The 22,272-nt window shown below is 45.0% G+C and overlaps 1 protein-coding gene across 7 annotated transcripts in view; it reads right to left on the reverse strand.

Moving 5' to 3' along the window:
• Positions 1 to 22,272, reverse strand: part of DOCK3 (dedicator of cytokinesis 3) — a 301,329-nt gene that overhangs the window by 84,227 nt on the left and 194,830 nt on the right. For all 7 annotated transcript variants that reach the window (XM_037049608.1, XM_037049606.1, XM_037049605.1 and 4 more), the window contains 4 exons: positions 21,248 to 21,395; positions 15,754 to 15,842; positions 10,892 to 11,017; positions 551 to 675 (listed from right to left, as the gene is read on the reverse strand). In XM_037049608.1, coding sequence (XP_036905503.1) covers positions 551 to 675; positions 10,892 to 11,017; positions 15,754 to 15,842; positions 21,248 to 21,395 — 488 coding nt within the window. The remainder of the gene's footprint in view (positions 1 to 550; positions 676 to 10,891; positions 11,018 to 15,753; positions 15,843 to 21,247; positions 21,396 to 22,272) is intronic.

Genomic DNA, 22,272 nt, shown 5'->3' on the forward strand with positions numbered 1-22,272 from the left:
CATGACATGACTGAGAAAAAACCGACACACCGACAACAATAAAACAGCCCCCCCAGTCTTCACTTCCAATGACCCCTATAGTACACTGGCTGGAAGCAGTCTTTCAGGGCTTGAGCCTGCTGCTCCTTGTCACATAACTTGGTACCAGCAAGTGAGGACCCGAGTCTCCCCCATGACCAAAGAGCATATGTAACTTTCCTATACTAGCTCAAGGAACAAAAAGGAAGCAGGACACCAAAGGAAGCAGCCTTGATCTTGGGCAGAATGGCAGAAGTAACAGGTGGGACAGAACCAGAGGTAACAGGTCTAAACTGGAGCAGGAAGGCATCAGGTCAGACCCTAGAAGAATTTCCACAAAGCTGCTGACACTGGAAGTCATTATCAAAGCACACCTAGGGCTTCCCTGACAAAGGTGGGGGCAGGGAAGGATGCATCTGCAGTGATCCGAGTTCAGTCCTGCCTGAGGGGATGGATCTCTGGACCAAGTCCACGGAAGTAGCAGGATTACTTCAGGGTTAGCCTGCATTCCACACTGGCTGGAAAGCCTTACCTTCAGGATTTCTCCATCTGCATAAAGCACATACATGGTCACTTCAATATTCTTTTGTACACTTTTGCCCCCTCTCTCGAAATCCCCCTTCTCCAAGGTTAGGTACAGGTCATTGCGGATATCGCCTGTGGGGAAAGAAATGCCATGTCTCCGTGACGACAGAAGCCACACTGTCCCATCTGCATGGAGGATCAGGCTAGCAACTGGAGCCTCCAGGGTTTGGGGATGCACAGGGCATTCCAAGCTCGGTTAATAACGATGGACACCCTACCAGTGTCAGTGGAACAGTGCTCAGCTTGCTCAGCCACGTGCTCTCTGAATCTGAGTTCTGAAGGGCCTACCACAGCTGGGGCACAGTGTGGGAGGGCAGGGAATCTTCTCTCGGAGGGCAGGGACTGCTCAGGTTCTCTCCCCAGGGGGGTAACTGCAATCTCAGCCTCCCACAAAGGGACGATCTGAGAATCAACTTTAATCTTGTATGGTCCACGTCTCAACTAATCCTTCATTTCCCTCAAAGAAAAAAGTTTCTTTTTCCTTTTATAGGTTTTCTTTTTGCAGTCCTTAACCCTTTTCTGAGTCTGTCTGAAGGCTATACTACCTCTTCCTTCTGGAGGCCTCACTCCAAATCCCATTCCCTGCTGGAGTGCCCGGCAGAGGTCACCGGACTACATGTCCCATCTTCTTTTTGTTACAAGTGCTCTGGGAGCAGGTGACACTCTTCCAGAAGCACAAGTGTTAAAGCGCTGAGACAACAGCCTGGGGAGCTCTCGCTGCTGCCCTGTGGTCTGGCTCCAGCCCATGCTGCCTGTCCTGCTGCTCGAGACAGGCAGGAGAGGCTCACGCTGCCCATCTGCAGTGACCTGCATCACATCTGACTTTCTACGAGGAATGGGACTGTCTGTTTGTGTACGAGAGGAGCTTATTTAGGCTGCTCTAAGCTTCCAACTCTGCAACATGAGGAGTTTTAGTCACACTGTGAAGAAGCGCTTTTAGCTTTCAAAAAAACATAATAAAGACTGTGGGGGGCGGGGTAGAATCTTCCAAGGAAGAAAATAGCAAACAAACAAACAAATAAACACAACCCCGTAAGGCCAAAGTGAAGATGTATTAGCGGCCTGAAGAAATCAACTGAGAGGTGATGAACAATTAACTTGTAAAGCAAGCCGCCAATTCAGAAGCCAGACATTCTTTCTACTTCATGTCTTAGAAACACTGGCACATCTAAATATACTCATTACCTGGAATCATGGTGACATAAATAGGCTTTGTTTGGGTTAGCAAATGAGCTTTCTGGTCCGGTCAGATGCACAATGATGGCCGATGGCCTCTTTTCTACCTGTGAGAGTGTGAGGCTCTCTTACCCATGGCATAGTGACAGATTAGGACTGGCACATATCTGGGGCTTTTGAGGTCTTCACGACCAGACTTTCTATTCTTCAGGTTACCTTCCTGCCCTAGGAGTGCAGTCATGATTATCTGGTTGCACAATGAAGCTCTCAAAATACTATAGCTCAAGCAAGGGAGGGCAACCCATAAGAGGGAATTAATTGTTCTCTGACAGCCGAGAACCTTCTCTGTGTGAAAGCCATCTTGCTCCCCAAATAGCCCCGAGGCTACCATGCAGAGAAGAGGAAAATGTGTTCCGAAAATCACACACAAGTTCAACTGTGGAGCAGGTGGGCAGCCTTGAGGATGGCTGTCCCGGCTGTCTGCACGGATTTACCTCTTGGGCTGAGTAGAGACTCTACTGCAGGGGTGTCAGATTCATTTTCACTGGGGGCCACATCAGCCTCGTGGCTGTCTTCAAAGGACCAAAATAAATTCTAAGACTGTATAAATGTAACTTAACTGTTAAGGAGCTGAAATTACATTTGGCCCTTTAAAGGCAAACTCGAGGCTGATGTGGCCCCTGGTGAAAATGAGTCTGACATCCTTGCTCTACTCTAAATTTTGATGAATTTGAAACTTTCATCTGCCTCCAATGGACATCCTAGCTTGGGCCCTTCTAGCATATCACTGAGAGAGCACTAAGGTATGTGGTAGGGTGACGAAGGCAAGCAGGGGGCGAAGGAAAACTCAAACTCATTAGCTTGTTACTCTCAGGAAAGAAGCTCAATAAATCAGTCTTGAAAGTAAAATTTAAAATTAGCTAGGAACTAAACTTGACTTGGAATGGTGAACACAGTACAATATACAGATGACGTATTATACAACTATATACCTGAAACCTATATAATTTTATTAACCAATGTCATCCCGGTAAATTCAATAAAAAAGAAAAAAATAACTGGGAACTTCACTATGGGTTATTGCTATTGTAATGGGATAAATCAAAGTTGGTTACACCTTTAATTTTTAACAACTGAAACACACATTTCTGGGCATTCTTCTGATAAAAATCCTTTTAGTTACACATTAGCTTTACTGTGGAGTTTAATAATAATTCAATTTCTGGGCTCATTTGGCAAAAAAAGGGAGTAGTCTAGAGAATCTTAATATCTAACCTAGAGAATAGGTGCTTTGTTTAAATATCACCCAGGTTTAAACCAGCACTCTCTGGAAGTCACTCTCCAGGTAACCCACTAGAGATTTTGAGAAGCGGATACTGCCCATCAGCACCAGTATTCTAGACTGTACAAAATTTAATTTCTGTGGCTCTACACACAAGTTAACCATGTTGCAATAACTGAATCCTTCAAATGAAACATTTCAAACTTCCTAGCCATATGTGAGACAGAATACTAACCCAAAACTGGGCATCGTCTTGGGGACTGATAATGACAGAATCTGGTCTGGGCTGGTTTTATAGAGTGAGCTCACGGTTTCCGGCAGCTCCTCCAGGGCATCTTACACTAAAATGCCAATTTCAAAGGGAAGGACTGAGCTACATATTCCTACACTTTTCATTCTTTAAACATTTTCTATTTAAGCAGAATGCCTCTGGTGATCATCTAGCTTAGAAAATTTGTCAATGTCATGAACAAGGGGGGGATGCTGGTGGGAGGGTGGGTGCAGGGCGGAGGGGAATAAAGGGTAGAAAAAATGGGACACATGTAACAGCATAATCAATAAAACATATTTAAAAAAAAGAAAAGAAAACTTGTCAATGAAGGTAACTATACCCTCTGAGTTAGACTGAAGTAGTTTGATTTCACTAGGCCTTTGGCTGCTCTTTAGCTGGGAGAACAGACCTGTCTAGGCCAGGGCTGCTCTCAGTCAGAACAGGCACAAAATTGCCTTATGGGTTACAATTTTGCAAATTGCAGCCTCAATTTCAAGAACGGGCACTTTGTGAGTGTTAACGTTGCTGGGCCTTCTTGTCAAAAGCTCTTTGGGGGATCTTTTAAATTAAGCTCTCTACTAATTCTCCTGGAACTTAGAGAAAACCCAAGAACAAGCAAATGTGAAAAGCTCCAGGGATCTGATAACCCAGGACTGCCTCACAGATAGCCTCCCAAGGCTTCCCACTCTTCAGTCATCACTTGTGCAAGTAACGTGTGCACACAGCCTACCAGTGGGATCATGCTTTTGGGTTAAGGCACTGTCTCCAGGAGGCTCCTCTAACCTCTAGCACCAACAGCCAGGAGGGGGATAAAGACACGCAGGAAAGAGAAGGCCTGCGCAGTGGTTTTTGAGGTGAGGCTGTATTTGGGTCACCTAGGGAGCTTGTTAAAATACTTCTAGCATCCACCCATGAGAATTCAGTGGGGCTTGGGTACATATATTTTTTAAAAAATCATCAGGTGTTTCTAATGCTCTCCAGGATTTAACACCAGAGGACCAGAACATGGCGGGGAGGACTAATGGGAAGATGCTGATGAGATTTGGCTGTGGGTAGGGGGCTATGTAGCTGTTATCCAGTATGGAGGAACCCTGGGCTATCAATGGGGAAGCTCTTCTGCAGGAAGTGGGAGGAGGTATTGTTGAGGGCAGTCCTGGCTCCCTTTGTTAGGTGTCTTCTGCTTCCTAAGGCTGGCAGAGCATCCAACAACACCAGCAATGCCTTACACCTCTGAGTGCTTAGTGCTCAGTTAACATGCGAAAGAGGTTTTTGAATGGAAAGATGAATGAATAGGGCTGTTTTGTAAAAGCGCCTCAGAATAAATAGTCTTTGTCCTTTCAGTTTCACAAAGTAGCCAATGCCAGCTGTTGGCATATATAGCTGCATGTCAGGACAACAGGGGGTTAAGAGCAGGCAGCAGTTGACACATTTTTTTCTCTAAGAGGCCAGAGAGTAAACACTTTAGGGTTTGTGGGTCTCACAGGTCTCTGTCACCTGTTTTCCAAAATCTTTTTAAAATGTGGGGGAAAAAAACCCAACCACATTCTTAACTGGCAGGTAGTACAAAAACAGGCTGTTGGCCAGTGGACTATAGTTTGCTAATACCTGCCTTAATGTGTTTACGTGTCAACAGCTTTGCTACACTGCAACTACACACAAAAAAACCCAGCCCTGGCTGATGTGGCTTGGTTGGTTGGAGCGTCTCCCCGCTGACTGAAAGGTCGCCAGTGTGATTCCCAGTCGGGACACATACCTAGGTTGCAAGTACAGTCCCTGGTCCAGGTGCATAAACATGGCAATAAACACGTCATTGGGTGAAAATAAAAAAAAAAATCCAGATTCCTATAAGTCTACACAAACAGCTACTGGGAAGGAGCAGGGTAATGAACCTCAGGCCGTCTTATTATGTCAGGGATTGGCCTGAAACATTCTGGGGTCCTTATGGAGTGAGGGGTCTTAGATGAAACAGTGCTTTTCAGCCACCAAAAATCTTTGGGGCTGAGGAACACTCCGACAGAGTTGCATCCACCAGGCAGAGAAAACTGTCAGCCTCAGTGGTCCGGTCTGACCCTCTGAAGACCTGCATCTTTGCATGACTCTGGAGAAACAGAGTGGGTGCAGCGTGGGCACAGGTCTCTCTGAGAGCAGTCTTCGTACAGCTTTCAGAATCTCTGAGATCCAGCTCAGGCACCAGAGCATCTGTCAGCAGCACACTCTTTGCAGACACTCCAGCCTACATGGAATTTCAGAGCCACACTGACCCAGTCTTTGCAGAATTCTATTCCAGGAAAAACAGTCCAGGATTCAAGGCTAATTGTTTTAATACTGTATTACACTTATGACTTGTCTACTTCTGGATAGGGTGCGGTGGGGAGGGGGGGCTTCTGTGACAGTGCTTTCTTTCCCTTAAGACCATGTACTCATTATAAAACTAGAACTTTCTCCCAGCAGTCACAGCAGCCTACCTGTAATGGTGCCAGTTCTATCTCAGCAGAATGGGAATGAAATCTCTAGACAGCATTCGTGGAAATATAGAGACATTAACAACCATTCAGTTTGGACAGTTTCAGACTTACAATCAATATTTTATTTTGTGAAAGTTCTTATTTTGAGGAAGAGCCAAAAAAAAAAAAAAAAGAAACAAGACTCTTGGGAGGATTTCTTTACAGTATCCAGGAGACAGATCCCTCACTTTTCTAACCGTGTCTTCAGTGTCACACGTCTACTGGTTTGTACTGTTACAAATCAGTGGCATTCCCTACTCTGACAGGATGACAGGAATACACACAGTGACCTCACTATGTGGTTATTCTTTTCATGGGCCGGCGATGTGATGATCTTTCACCCTGCTGTGGGGCCAGATGTGACTAATTCCGAACCATTCCTTAGCTATATTGTCAGAGCCTCGTCTGACCCTCAGACGGCCAAAGTCCTATGAATCACAGGTGATAAACACCTCCATCACTCCCCTTGAGGAGAGCTTTCTTTCAAAGACCATGTCTCTGTGTGTCTGCCCTTTGTATGAGATGAGTCCAGCAGAGCTGAAAAGACCAGCTTTCTGCCTTTCTGATTCTCTATAGCTCAGAATAAGCCTTCTCATGTTCTTGTCAATGGGAGTACCTGATCTGTCTCATAAAAACCTTTCCCTGTCGTGCTGGCCAGGTGGCTCAGTTGGTTGGAGCCAAGTTCTATACACCAGAAAAGGTGCAGGTCTGATTCCTGGTCAGGGCACATGCCTGGGTTGTGGGTTTGCTCCCCAGTCAGAGCACATACAGGAAGCAATCACTGATGTTTTGCTCTCCCTCTTCTTCTCTCTCTACAATCAATAATATATCCTCAGGTGAGGATTTTTTTAAAAAAAGCTATCCCTTAGCTGTACACCTAGGGCTGGTTAAGGTTTTCTAAATATTCCAACACGTCCTTTACTTCCTCAGATCTTAATAACAACCCAAAGTCATAGTCTTCTAGGCGGGGCTGGTAGTTTCTCTTCTTATGCTATGTCAGTTACCCCAAAAGGTGAGGCTGATGAAGGATTAATAATGTACATGACACCCCACCCCAGTATTATAACATTCCATGAAACAAATGAAGATGGAAACACAGCAGGCAAAGAGCGAACAGGACACACAAAAGCAGAAACTTACACCCAACTATCTTCGTCTCTGCACCAGAAAGAAAGGAGCGAGAATGAGGGGACAGCACAGAGAGAAACAAGAACAGTTAAGACAAACAGGAAGAGAGAATAAAACATCACTTGCAGGTCGGCAGTGAAGCATGCACTTTTTACCAGGGATCAAAGCAAAGGAGAGAGTGTATTTCTGGGCATAAGGGCAAGAATCAGAGGGCCCCCTTAGAGGGGGACAGCATGCCTCCATCCCTACCTTCTAATGGTCAAGTTCAGGGCAATCCAGAGAGGAATAGTACTTGTGCCAGGTCTGATTCAGAGAAGGGCAAAGCATTTCTAAAGCAAAGTACCTGCTAGGGCATGGTTCTCAAATTGGGGCCCAAACGGGCAGCATCACCATTACTTGACAGGTTGTGAGGAATACAAATTGTCAGGTCCCACCCCAACCCTACTGTATCAGAAACTCTTGACAAGGGCCCATTAATCTGTGTTTTTCCGAGCTCTACAGGTGATTATGATGCATACTGAAGTTAGAGAACTATGCTTTAGGAAAAAACTTAGTCAGCAGTTAGAACATACTAAATCAAAGGGCAGATTTCTTCTGGCAAGACAGAAAACCGTTTAAACTAATGAAAAACAAGTTCCACATCACCCACGGTAAATGACAATCTTAAAATTCAAGGCTTCGGAAACAAGCTAAAATGTCATCACCCCCACAGAGCCATGACAGAACCCTGTACTGCTGCTGCCTCCGGAGAACACACCCTCCAGGAGAAAGAAGGGTCAGGGAGGGCTGGCAGAGGTGGGGGCACTTCCCTGCTGCCTCGGGCATGGTCTGGAGAAGGTACAGCCTTTTCCTGGGCAGGAGATTTTAAATCATCCCTTTTGGTTTGCAGCCTTTTGACCAAGAGCATTTTTAAGGGTTTTTTGCGGGGGGGCTAATTCTGACAAGTGAATTACTGGAAACCGTGTTAACATCGACTTGTTCACCTGAACACCTATCCTGCTCCCATCCTGTCCTGACCACATTATTGAAAAAATCTAGGAAAGGAGCAAAGGTATGTGACAGAGGTATTAGCTTTTGCACTGAATTAAAACAAATTTGGAAGGAAGAAGGAAGTACTACAGAAATGTGACAAACCAACAAAAGGCAGAAGGTTTCAAATTTTGGCTTAAATCCCCATATCTATTTGTTCTATAACTAGAAGTCAGGAGCTCAGCTATGGCACACAGTAGGACATCTCCTGTTCACAGCAGTCATGTGACATGCACATGCACACCCATGGAAAGCAATAGGGGACCACTTCAAAGACCTCTTCTGAAATGGTATGTTGCTACTGGTGTGGCTAGAGCCTGTCTGAACTCCAACAGTACAGTTACAGCACCATAACTCAGAGCCCTCAGCTCTCCCAACGAGTGTCTGCCAAGTGCTGGGTAGTTTCAAAATAAGCATCACAGTTTATGGGTAATTCTAATTTTTACATTTACTCTAATTTCTCAGACTTAAGTGTTGAAAGGCTGAGAACTACCAACACAATTTATTTCCTTGTTTATTGTCCATATACCTGTGTGTCAAGAAGCAAGCCTCAACGTCTTATAACTTGGTCACACCCGCACCACGAGGGCTGAGACTACTGCAGCCCAGGGACAACATTCCCACGGGTAGAAGGTGGACCAGCTGCAGGTGGACAGGTAGCCAGAGCTCGGAATCCTCACAAAAAGCCTCCTTACCATGTTCTCCCAAGACAGGCCGGCTGCAGTGTCAAAACACTCCCCACTCTCCTGCTGCTGCAGCGGGACCTGCAGGCCAGCCCTGCCACCTTGCCCGAGGATGGAACACCCGCTCTGATGACACCTTGGGGTGCATTAAGGGGCGGGCAGTTGTTAGCTCACAACCCTAGGAGTGGCCGTCTGTGCACAAAGCTCTTCCCTCAAGGGAAGAGGGTAGAGGCGGAGACAGAGTACGTAGGAAGGACGGCTTTTGGCCTGTGAACCACCCCCCTTTTCAGCGGCAGCACTCTGCACGCAAAGGCACACAACACAGAAAGCAGCATCCTCACAGCCCTGGCTGGGACCTCCCAGGACCGCCAGTATCTTGGCCTCATGGGGCAAGTCCCCGGATCCCTTAGCTGCCCAGGGGAGGGAAAGCCCCCTTTACCTCGGCTGGCCTCCCCAGTGCCCCATACACCTGATTCCCATGGTGATGCCTAGCATACCCGGAAGTCCTTTATAAACCTGTGTGCCAATAATGCAGAGACGCAGAGTGCTTCGCAAAAAGATCTCTTTCCACGGATGAAGTCTGGACAATGTCACTTTTGAAATCAAAGTTTGCTTAAAAAATATTTTTGACTAAAGCTTGTTCCTTTCTAGTTTCCTCTCACTTGGTTTTAATGCTATGACCGTGTGAAGACTGATAGGAAGAAATGTCTAAGTCTTAGACAAATAAATCCTTAAAAGAAAGAGCAGACTTTAAGTGTACCTCTTAGAATATATGACTCCACTTCTTGAGCCTTGATATCTAATTAAAATAGATCACCAGACAAATGTTTAACCACCTACTCTTTCTTCCATGACGTGCTGCCAAGAAGCCAGGAACTATGCCTGGGATCTTCTTTTCCCAGTAACCAGGGCTAGAGACAGCTGAGAAATGGTGTCAAGACGGATGGAGAAACATCCTGTGGAGGTTATCACATCTGCGGCAGCCAGACAGGGACCTTTCGTAAGCACAAGGTCTTCTTAGCATTTAAAAATAAACATGGGATTGACTGAGCGGCCCAGGTTTCCCACACAAAAGACCCTCCTCTAGTGCATGGGCAGAAGATGAAGGCTATTCATAGCGGCTGCTCTGCTTCCAGTGTCTATGGAGAGGTATCGAAGGCAACAGAAAACAAGTCTGGGCCTAGTGTGGGAAGGGGGAAGGCAGCTGGGATCCAGCACACGGGCCTTCTCTATGCTCCCCTTTGGTATGTGCTGGCAAACATCTACGAGAAGAGAATTTAGAGCACCATGGAGAACTCCAAATAGGTGAAATTTACAGCAGTCACAATTCAGTCTAGTCTGGCTTGGCCCTTCTACACAAAAGCAAACAAGCTTTTAGCGGATCATTAAAACACAGTGGGAAGGGCAAATTCGTAACTCCTAGAATCTGTCCAGGTAACAGCTCTTTGTCTGTTCTGATTTCCCTCCCCTTGTTCGCATCTTCTCTGTGTATCAGACCACCTGCCACCCATCTGAGACACTTCTCCACCTTCCCTCACTCCCTGCAGCACCCCTGGCTCTGACGGCCTGTTTTGACCCGCTTCTCCAGCATCACCTGCATAAACCTGAAAACATAAACCTGGGACTGACCTGCTGGACTCCCACTGGAGGGTCAGTGTACTCCCACTTTCTGCCCTGGCTCTCCAGCCGGCAGTAGACAAGGCGGGTGAGAAAGTTCCTGAGAAGATGGCTAAGCCATACAATTCACACCACCTAATTGACACCACTGTCTGACACGTTAAAATGCATCTGCTATTCCTACATGAAGTGGGACTCATCAACACTACAGCTACATAGTCTTCCCTGTAAAGAGGAAGTTCTTGTGAGACAATTCTCTTCTACTGCCTGTGATGAAAGCACAATGTAAAAGGCACCCTCAGGAAGTTCCATGGTGGTCACCACCACCCAGCCTCCACGGAGACAACAAAGCCCGGCAGCTGGATTGTCATGCTGCACTGGTGAATGTGATGTGGGGGCTTCTGGAAAAAGACAAATGCCAACAAGAGCCAAAGGGGCCACTGGCTGTAGACTGTCATCAGCAACCTGACTTGGGGTGCAGAGGCTGATCCTGGCTCCAGGGCTCCTCCACAGCAGTTTCCCAGCTGCTCATGAGACAAGCACTGGAATCCATCCTCCTCACCTTTCCCTCACCCCAGCCCTAGGAAGTTCTACCCACCTGGCATGATGACATCAGGAAATCCCAATTTTCTTGTAATCGCCAATCCCCTATTAAATATCACGGGGTTTTCTCTCCTTATCTGTTCCATGTCTCCACGAAGAAGCTGGAGAGAAATGATGAGGCCTGCAAGAACAAAAGCATTTTCTTCCTTAGCCCCACACTTCCACCCTGCATTGTAGTGCTAGACAAAACAGAGTCTCACCGTTTCCAAGAGAGGAAACAAAAAGGAAACAAAAAATGCAAAGTTCAGCACTTTTCTTGGAAAAAAAATATTGATGAGGAAAATGCATACTATTCTCAAGAAACGTTCTAGAAAGCTAAAGAAATTTAAGTCAAGATGACCTCAGTAACCCAGAGAACTAGTCTGTAAATACAGATTGAGGTCTGGGAGACTGAGTTGCCTTTCTCTCTGTTACCCAGCAGTCAACCCAGAGCCTGGCCGGGCCCTACTGAATATTGAATGGGAGGGATGAGCTACATAAGCTGCTCATTTAGAGACCCAGAAAAGTATGCAGAAAAAAATGGCAGCCCAGAAACAAGTGTGACCAAAAAAGACCTTGTGTCAGTCAAGGTGTCCCACCAGCTAGAAATAAATGAGCTAAGAGGTGCTGTATTCCATGCTACCAGTATGCCAAAGTGTAGGAAGCAATGTGATCGGTCAACCTAGCAACAGCTTATAAAGTGAGCAGCCAGCAGACACCATGTTCTTCCTGCAGAAAACCACCACACTGGGAGCAAAGAGGGGTGTTTGGGGACACTAAGTGAGCCTGGTCTCAGACTGTGCGTTTCAGGCTCTCCAGATGATTTGAGGTAAGCTGGCTTCTCGCTCATTGTTTGTACCCTAGGAGTATTGCACAAAGTAAGAATCTCCTGGAAACTGCCCCCTTCCTTGTCCCTAAGGGACCCCACTGCAACCACTGGCTGTAAGGTCGTGCAGTCAAGCCTAGATGTAGTTAGGAAGTGCTTCCAAGACTCTGTGAATGAAGTTAGCTGTTAACAAGGTAAATTTTGGTGCTGGTCTATAGGTCCGCAGAAAGTAACCTCACAGATGAAAAAACTTGGGAGATGAGCAATAAATGAACATCTAGAACTGGGAGAAGATGTTATGATAATTATGACAATCAGAAGAGTGATGGCTAGAAGGAGACAGTAACGAGCAAAGTTGGAGAATAAGAATGGGAAGAGGGAGAGGGGTGGGAAAGTGAAAAAGAGCCACAGACACTGGGAATGTGTACTCTCACAGCTGGGCCAGGGGAGGGAACACCTTCCACTGAAGCCCACCTCCAAGACATCTCATTGCTTCAGCTGAGCTCATGCTCCCCAAGAAACCTAGGAACTACACATGTGATGTGCCAGGTGCCATTAACACCAGGATCCATCAACACAGTGCCTTAAAATGCAGACATATGGTATCCAGTTCGCATTCTGGTCAGATAATCAGTGTCTGGGACTTCAACCACCCAAAAGTAATTTTTTTACAGCCTAATCACTTGGTAGACTCAATTACAATTAGTTCATGAACCTGAAGGCTGGGGGCCAGAATCCAGCCATGGTGATGTCTGCAGAGGAGAGAAGCCCTGCAAGCCCAGCTCATGTACCTACACTGTCTTTCCACAGCTGTCAAATGTCTTTCTCTGGGTGAACAGGAACTCACAGACCTCAAGACAGCCTAAGTGGAAGCAGACAGCTGAAGAAGGGACAGCTTCCAGAAGCTGAGATGGTGGCTGGAGGGCAGAGGAAAAAGGAACCAACGGGTGCCATCTTATCATCCTGCACTGGCAAAGATTTACTCGTGTGCCCACGACTGCCTTTCATCTCATTTTCTGAGCAGCCACACTGGCCAAGACATGCAAAGTGCAACTTGTGAGGGTGTAGACTGAAGGTGCTGGGAGAGACACCTAGCTTTCGAGCTAGCCCAAGGAATCCTGAGCAGCTGTTCTCTACCTCAAAATGTAACAAATGAGAGGAAGAAGGCTTCAGTTTCTACAAGAGAGCAGGTAAAAAGGCACACAAAGAGCTGAAGAAGCCACCAGTGGAGGCTATAAAAACCCCATCCCATCTTGTGAGCCCTACAATGTAGGGGCTGGAGTCCTGGAACTTCTGGATCTCATTTTTGGCTCTGAAACCCTGGGTGATGAAGGCACATGCCAAATAATGCTAAGGCCTGGTCTTCAGGATGAAGGAGCCTCTGTGAGTAACTCAGGGAAGTGGCGCACTCGCCTGCCCGGTATGCACCAGTCCCTTTGCGACACTTGGTGTTCTTCCTACCAATCAGCCAGCTCTCAAGCCAAAGAACTTGACAGTAACCAGGTCTATACAATTTCTCTGTTAATATGACCCCTGCCACAGAAAACTGTTTTATCACTGAACTTCATCTCAGATTAAAGACTGTCCCACAAAAACAACCAGACAAATCGACAACACTGACAAATTGACAATATTCCTGTGTGTAACATCGGAGGGTCAGCAACATGGCCCAGTTCCTCCCCACCTCCACCTTTCACAGAAGAGCTCGGTGAGGATTAACAATGTAAATCCATCTTAGACCAAGATGTGTGCACAAAGCTATAGTTAATAGTCACTTAAAAACACAAAGAAAACCAGTGTGTCAACTGTTTACCTGTCTTACTTGTGTTCAGCAATGTCCACGATACTGAAATTGCTAAGAGCTAGGTCGGTGGCTGCATATCTAAGAGGCTAACAGTGGAAAGCAACCACATGCACTAAAGCTGCACCTAACAGAGCTCCTGCTCAATGATACTTTTACTCCCAGCGCCCAAACCAACGATGCAGTTCCCTCTGCATTTTCTTAGGATCTGACTGGAAGGGACTGCACTAATGACTTCTGCAGCAAAACTGCCAAGGCAGTAAACTGACCAGGACTTTTAACAAAGATGGGCGACATTATACAGCAAAGACAATTTTCTATAAAGAAGTGTCTCTCATTGAGGACACTAATAAAGACCTGAACTATTCCTTGAGCAGCTCTGAAATTCTCTGACACAAAGACCCCAGAGTCTGGCAGTGGAAGACCGGTGCTCAGAAGCTTGGTAATAGAGCAGAAAGGCCAGTGGCTTGGAGTCTGGAAACCCAGGCTTCTTTGTTTAGCCATTAAGTACTTTCACTGAGCATCAGTTTCCTCATTTATTTAATGGGAGAGGTGAAACAGGAAGGTTTCAAGATCTCAACCACCTTTCAAGTCAAGCCTTGCCAAGGAGTGATCAGACACACAATTCAAAAAGCAGCAACTTATTTTTGCTTCTGGCTTTTCCCCAGTGCAGGAAGCACTCCTCTCACAACGGCTCCTCGGAAGCCTGTGGTGTCCCCAGCACAGAACAAGTGCTGTTCTCACACTGTGGAAACAACCAGGGTCTGCGAGCTCTGGACAAACCCCGGGGACACCAAAGCTGGTACAGTCTCTGCTTACCCTGGGGAGTAAGACGGAAGTCAGCAGCTTCACCTGGCGAGGTCATAGAAAAACTGCTCTTTTAGCTGTTTCTTCTAATGAATCACTGCCACCATCTCACTTCTAAAAAAATGTTCTCCACATTTTAATCATATCATGTCTCAAGAACTTAGAGTCAAGGACAGCTCTTATAAACCAAATAAGTAAATAAAGCAAAGAACATTATAAATATTGATGTGAATGCGAGTTTTCCAAATTGCTAGTAACCTTTCTATACTTTAAAAACAAGACTTCATTTGCGTCTTGCTTTAGCCTTGTCTTAGGTGAGCAGCATGTGTCCCCTTCCCCCTTTAAGCACACTGCACGGAGCTCCTTGCTATCCAGGCACACCCATACGGGGAAACAGTCACTTAAAAACAGTCAGAGGCCCTCAAGACCCCTGTCCCTCGGAGCATCAGAGGGATCAAGTACTCCCAGCAGGGAGTCTCAAATCAGGCAGCCTCGGGGTGAAGCGGGGTGAAGCGCAGCCTCGGGGGTGAAACAGATCTGAGGGCCCTCCTCCCCAAGTATGTGCTGACTCTGACAGAGGAGAACGAAGGTGCTTCTCAACAACTTTGGAAATCGGGATCACACTGCCATTTAAGGCAAACTTTTCATTTACAAGTCTATGAAAGTTAAACAAGGTATGTAAAAGAGATTATGACATAATTTAGAGATAAATACTGCCAGAAGAAAATACGGCTCTACAAATAGTTGAGGGTTATCTTTAAGGATATATAAAAGCTCATAGGCTTTTAAATAGTGCTTCTAAATCCATCAAGTAATTAATGTTCAATTTAGAAAACAATCTAATGTGCAGATGTGCAATCTAACTGTACCAAGATTTAGACAGAAATTATGCATATAGAGTTTAAGAGCAAAGGAGGAAAAAGGAAAAGAAGTTGAGAGAAGATGAAATCTGCCTGGTGATAAAGACTTGCTATTCTAGCTCCAGAGTGACTGACACTGGCAGAACAATCACCGGTTCTCACTTGTGTCAGGCTTTCACGGTGGTGCTGACGCTAAACAAGAACAGGAAAAGCGACATTAACATTTGTCTCCTTTTGAGGGGCTGGGTGTGTAATCTTTGTCCAGGAAAACACAGACTTCACATGTGACAAACCCCGCAACACTTCTGTTCACTCTAGATTTACATCAAAACTCAAGTTACCTACCAGAGCACGTGGACGCTGTCACAGAAAAAACAGAAAATGTATTTTGGTTGAAATGAATTAGAAAAGGTCCCAAATTATCACAAAATGAAATAGATAGTACTAGAGGAGGAAAAGAAATAAATGTCTACTGGGAACCGAACTTTACATGTGGCAACTGATCACCACCAGTTGCTTAGGTATGAGCTCAGCAACTGCAACTGCAACACAGAGTTGTATTTCTAGCCAGAGAAGTACGTCACCGTGGCTGGCGCTGGGGGCAGAGTACTTGGCGCTGGACTTGCGGATAATATTCTCGTGGATCTGGGACCACTCACTCTCATTGGTGCACCTGCAACAGAAGGACAGTTATGGGATTCTCAAGGGTCTCAAACACATGTTCCAGTGTGACACAAAGTTTAAAGGGACACTTCAATCTCACTTCCCAAAAGAAATAAATGTGTATTTTACTGAATTAGACAAGTCTTGTTTTCTATTGAGGCACACAGAATATTCACACTCGGGGAAAAATAGAAACTCTAAAATGAATCTCCACAAATACTGTGTAAGTGGCAAAATGCCCTCTTCCCTGACAGCACTCTCCCAACTGTCGGGGTTTTTTCTTTTCTAGTTCCTTACACACACACACACACACACACACACACGCCCCAAACAAGCAAACGAGCAACAAAAAGAACTAGGCTCCAGAGGACAGTTCCCGTTAGAGAAGAAAACTGTTCCTCCCAACGAGCACTACCATTTAGAAACCGACATGCCTCGCAGCTGCTTTATTCTGTCATTCAGCTGTCATCATACTATACTGGCCCAAGAAGAAAATCCTGCTTAGCACAGGGCGATGTGGTTATTTGCCTGGGCTGTATTTCAGCCAGTCCAAAGTGAAAAGAAGAGTTTGGGAAAGCAGTGGGTTTGGTTCACTGTGAAATCCTCCGTAGTTGAGGGGAAGGAAGACTCAGCAGAGAAGGCAGATGCTTAATTATGAAAGAAGACAGTTCTATCCCAGGGACTTCAGATTGGAACAAAAGAGAGAATGAAGGAGCGACACTGCGCCTGTGTTCATTTATGACATTATTTACAGTCTTTTCCTTTAAGAGGCAATTCCAAGGGCTGCAACCACACAACCACTTGGCTTAGCAGCAGAAGACTAGGAATTCCCCATCCTAATGCAGACACCTCAATGAAACAAGGGGGATGAGATTCAGGGTAATCTCTTGAAAATCCCATGTGACACTGGCAGTCCCCAAGGCTCTGGCCCCACTCCTGCCCCTGTTGGATAGGAAGGCATGGACACCCTGATTCCACAAAATAGGACCCATGGACAAAGGAAAATTCATAGGATCTTTCCATAGTTGCACAGAAGTGTACAGTCCAGTACAGCCCCTTCCAAGAGAGAAAGAACCCCAGTAGGTTGTATCACATGCTGTCCAGCAGTGTGAAATACCACAGCTTTCTACCTAGAAGGGTTTGTAAAAGGCCACACAGAGTTGAAGGAGGTCGGTAACTAGCTTAACTGTTATTCAATCAGTGGTTCTTCAGACTCTTCAGTCAGTATAAATAAGCCTGCGAAAAATGGTCAAAGACGAGGTTCTCACAGAGCTGGGAGGATAACTTCCTGCTTTCAGAATTCCTTCCAAACAACAGAAGCGGGAGTGTTCTTTAAGATGATCACTTACGATTTAGCAACTCAGCTGGAAATAAAAAGTAAGAGGTGCTGGCAGCAGCACCTCCAGCCCTTCCTGTCCGACATGCACTGTCTCATCTTCCAGCCAGTCCCCACCAGAAGTGCTCAGCTGGTTAAGAGGCCAAGATGTGTCTTTCTACCAGTTTTTTGTCACTTTCGAGGTTTACGGAATCAATACTGACTTTAACAGAACTCTGACTACATTTTGTCATAAATAACATACTGCTTTCAAAAGTGGAGTCTTGAAAATTAACTCCCTCCAAAAAGACTCTCACTGGTTCCTTGGCAGTAGCGTGAAGCCGTGCCTTGCTGACCACATCAACAGTGACAGTGTGCATTATTTCACTCACATGTACCCGTCCCCCCAACACATACAATTCAGGTGCCAGAAAACAGCTTGTCTCTGACACTGCACACCCCTTAACTACCAGTATTGGTGGTCTTCGTAACTCTGTCTTCAGCCCATTTCCATCTCACCCTACAAGCTTTCTTGGGCGATCCCAACTACTCCCACAGTTTCAACCAGCACCAGAAACTGCCGAGCCACAAAGCAGTGTCTCCAGACCAGACTCATCCCTACATTCCAGACCCACATCACTACAACACTGCCATCTGCCCCCCCACCTGACTGCTTCAGAGACTACCTCTCACTAAGGGGAGCCCACTAGTTCATTCAACCAGAACCCCGTCGATCTTGCCATCTTAAAATCTGTCACATCTGACTTCTCTCCATGGCCTTGGTGTCATCTCTCTCCCAGACCAGTGTAATCATCTCCTAACTGGCCTTTTAAACACCTCCCTTTCCAGAATGCCAAGAGGAGCTCTTCAAATCAATTGAAACAAAGTGGGTGGGGTGTCCTCAGCATATTTTAACTAATCACTAAGATATTTTGTAAGGAAAAATTACAGATGTAAGCATTTATTAAATGATCATGAGTTGTGATTATAATCAGGCATGATTATGTCATATTCAATCACATTAATATTTAGAGCATTATTACTGATGTTGATGGTTCATCCTCAGTCATAAGACGCATAAGAGGCTGTGACCTACATAGGTCTGCGTGTCTCTGTGGCAGTCCACCTCCCCCACAAAGACGATGTCCCGCACGGGCAACGAAGTGGCACTCCACTAGGCCACACCCAGGAATTTTACCGACAAAGTAAGATGAGAGGTTTTTGGTTTTCCCCATGGGGTCTCTGAGCATTCAGGGGCACCAGAGCAGGCGCGCATATGTTAGTTCAACAAGGAAAGTCCAGAACACCCTTCTCACTCACCAAGGTCACATACATACGCCTACGAGACGAATGAAAACACAGAAACATCAAGTGTCCAAATGTTCAGCAAAAATGTATTTCCAGTGAAATACATTCACTGGAAAAACTTATTTCCTCAAGATGAATTTCCAGTGAAAGCATCATCAAGGATTCAAGGAGTGATGTGTCTACACCAGCTGACGGGACAGGAAATCAGGTGCCTGGTAAAACGAAGTCAGGTGACTTGGAAAGTGGCTTTGATGATGACAGAGACCTGAGAGCACGACTGATTGTGAAGATTTTGAATAAAATCCTCTCATAACATACGAGAGTGAGGAAAAAACAATTTTATATATTATTTGATTATGGTATGTAATATACATTCTATGTAATTTAAAATATCACTAAGGTAATAAATTTAGTATTTAAAGTAGTTATTTATCTATTTCACTAGGATTTACCTAAATACGTTTATTTGGACTTTCTCACTGTGAAGTTGGAGAGGGGTCATCGCGTACTCAGAGGAACTGTGGACTCGTCCTATGTGTAATTTATGGACATCCCTCCACCCCACCCCAATGTTGGCTTTAGCTCCTTGGCACACCTCTCCTTTTAGGTCCCAGGTTCAACAAGCCCTGTACTGCTTGTGACCCTTGTCTCTTTGGCCAAATGGAAAGACAGGATATCCATACCAGACTAAACAACACAGTGTGGCTGTTAATTTGTGATTTTCCAGGCTTTTGACTCATTAGGAAGAGACATAATTTTCATGCTTTGGCTTCTGGCGGAAATCTCCTTAAAAGGAGGTGCCGCCCTCCCATACACACAGGATGGTAACTAACTTCAGCCAGAGCAGTGACCACAGCAAGACACATCGAACCCCCATTTGATGCTGATTCTGAATAATCAAAGAAATGATGGGAATGTCAACAACTAATGATATATTTTGCCAATTCATTGATTAAAACTGCACAAGAGGTTTTTATCCTGCAAAATCTTTAGCAAAGGTTAAAACACTAACAGTAGCAATTAGTAAACCCTTAAAGCTTCCAACTCAATCTAACAAACATGTCCCCTGAAACTTATTGGAAAATACTACTTCTCCCAAGGGCTGGATGCACTATGCCGATGTGGATTTAAAAGACTAATCCTAGAAATTCCATTCTATACACAAACCCAACTGCACAAACATGCAGTTCAGAGTCTGTTTGAAAGTCTCGTAAAATTTTCAAGCGGAAAAATTATCCTACACTTTAACTCTATCAGTCCTTCAAAAAATTTAAACTATCTTCACTATAAAAACTAGTTTTTTTGGAGTTGATATATTAGACACGGCTCACAGGAAAAAGCTAAGCAAAAGCTACACACGAATCACACTTCTTGCAAAGTGACGTACTGATACCCAAAGCTGTTGTTTTAGAACCAGTTAGCTCAATTAAGCCTGGCAGCATGATTTCAAGAGGGAGGCTGTGCAGGACCTATCTACAGAGAGAATCTGCACCAAGGCAAGGAACAGCTGATACATGCACAGACACGCAATCCTCCAGTGCTATATATAAATCCCATAAACAGAGAGAAGATGGTAATGATGGTAAGTTTGGATTTCTCTTTAGTTCTGTTCAAAATGAGGACAGTGAATCAAGAAGGAGGTCCCACTACCCATCTATGAAGAAATCTGATAGACAAAGAAAGTCTGTGACCAATGCATAAAGGAAGAGAAAACCCACCAAAATTTCCTTTGTAGGTTACTATTCCAAAGAAAGAGTCTCATTCCATCAAGTACATAACTCTGAACAGAACTAAGGCAAAATAGGTAATAAGGGTATGGCTTTTATTTTTAAATTACTAATAAATTTTAAATTACTAAAATGTGGTTCATTACATGAAGGCCCAAATTAAGTTTAACTATGGATTAAGTTCTCTTTGTGCCTGAACCAAACAGAACAGATTATACAGAAAAATATCTATACAATGTTATGGTGAAGATATATTAACATGGTGATTGACAGATTTAACTTGGAAAAACAGTATTTTGTTAGAACCAAAACAAAACAGATTTTTAAAAAATATTCTCACAGAAATACACCATGTTCCAAAAACTAACTAAACTCAGCATTACTATTCATGCCTAAGTAGTAGAAGCAAGGAGAGACAATATGCCTGGATTCTGTGTTTCTTTATCAGTTCTTTCCCCTGTGGTTGAACAGAGTCAAGATGAGATGCTTCTGTGAGACAGGCCCTCGGCTGATGAACACTGCGGGCGATGCAGGCCCGACTGAATGGGGCCTACAGGTCTGTGGGGGCAGAAGTGCAGGGTGGAGCCTCGGCTCCTCAGAAAATCTGGCTTTCTTCGAGGACAAGGCAACCTGACTCGCAACCATTCTTGGACGAAATCTGCATCAGCAGCTGCCTCAGTTACCATAGCTGGGGGCAGGCATCAGACACAGAAGACTCTTTCATATCCAAAACACATGAAAAATTTCATCATTAGCCTTTGTGTAATTATATAATGTCAGTCAATCGTGGCTAGAAGAGGAAATGTACACTACCAGGCTTTTACTTTAGAAAAGAAGGCTCCACATTTAGCTGCTTCAGAATCACCTGCAAGCTTATTAGAAATACAGTTGCCGGAACCCCAACCCAAACCTTAAGCCAGAATCTCTGCATTTTCAAAAAACTGTCTACCCTGTGTACCCTGACAACTGTGTCCCACAGTTGAGCTGAAGAACTGCTGCTCTTGAGGTCAGTGCTGGGATAACTCATGCTACAAATCATCGGCGTTTCCGATGTCCATCACTCACGTGTAAACCTTGAGAACAAAATCCTTTTCTTCCTTTAATTCTGTGAGTGACTGTAGGACATCCAGGATGCTTAGGACCGCGCAGCCATATGGTCGCCGGTAGTGTAGGTGAGCAGGGCCCTTCTTTGAGTCATTCAGGAGCATCCGTCCTGGGGCACAGCAGAAAACACCAGTCAGACTGAGCACTCCATGCTCCTCTCCACTGTCCCCGACTGTCATCCAAGGATGCCAGAACTGGAGGCACCTTAGAGATCCTCCAGACTGGCAGGCTGACTTAGGATTGAACAGAGCCATCCAAAGATGTAAGGATACTTGTGTGGGGCAATGCCAAACAGGCCTTTGGCCAGGGCTCTTCACCTGAATCACATTCTATCAATCTTCCTTATTACTCACCTTAACATCAAAGGTCCATTTATTAATCACATGACAATTAAACAGAGGTTTCACGAATTTCTTAGAAAAACCAATGTACTAATACATTTAAGTTTAAGCATATTAAGAAAGTTTTATTATTTATTATGAGCTGCCAAAGTTGCTTCTGAACCACGACAGGAGCAAGAGCCATCTCAGAAAGTGGATAAAACCCTGCTTCTCCTGCTTACCAGGGCCCCGCCTGCAGTGGCAAGAGGACTTGCAAATCCAAAACTGGAACCTCAACAAATGCTTTATTAAGTAAAGCAAAACAAACAAACAAAAACCCCAAAACACAGCAAAATAGTTGTTTTGTTGACAAGGATAAAAACATATTCTCTAACAAAATGTGTAAAATTTGCCAGAACCCAAACCTATGAAAGAAGTCTTGGTTAGTCACAGCCCCCAAATTATGTCATAAACTTGAAATAAGCTAGGCAAACCAACCACACAATAGTAGCAAAAATCACTTTTTTCATCTTGGGTGGCATAGAAGTGCGATGCCATCCATCTACTGCAGTAAGGACAGTCACTCTAATTTGGTGGAAAATGGAATAGATATATACTTTTTGATACAAAACACAGCAAAGGCCATTTACCGCCTGTTAAGCTGGC

The sequence above is a fragment of the Sturnira hondurensis genome, unplaced genomic scaffold (genome assembly GCF_014824575.4).
Source record: "Sturnira hondurensis isolate 20B ecotype Veracruz unplaced genomic scaffold, ASM1482457v3 Scaffold0006496, whole genome shotgun sequence".
NCBI lineage: Eukaryota > Metazoa > Chordata > Mammalia > Chiroptera > Phyllostomidae > Sturnira > Sturnira hondurensis.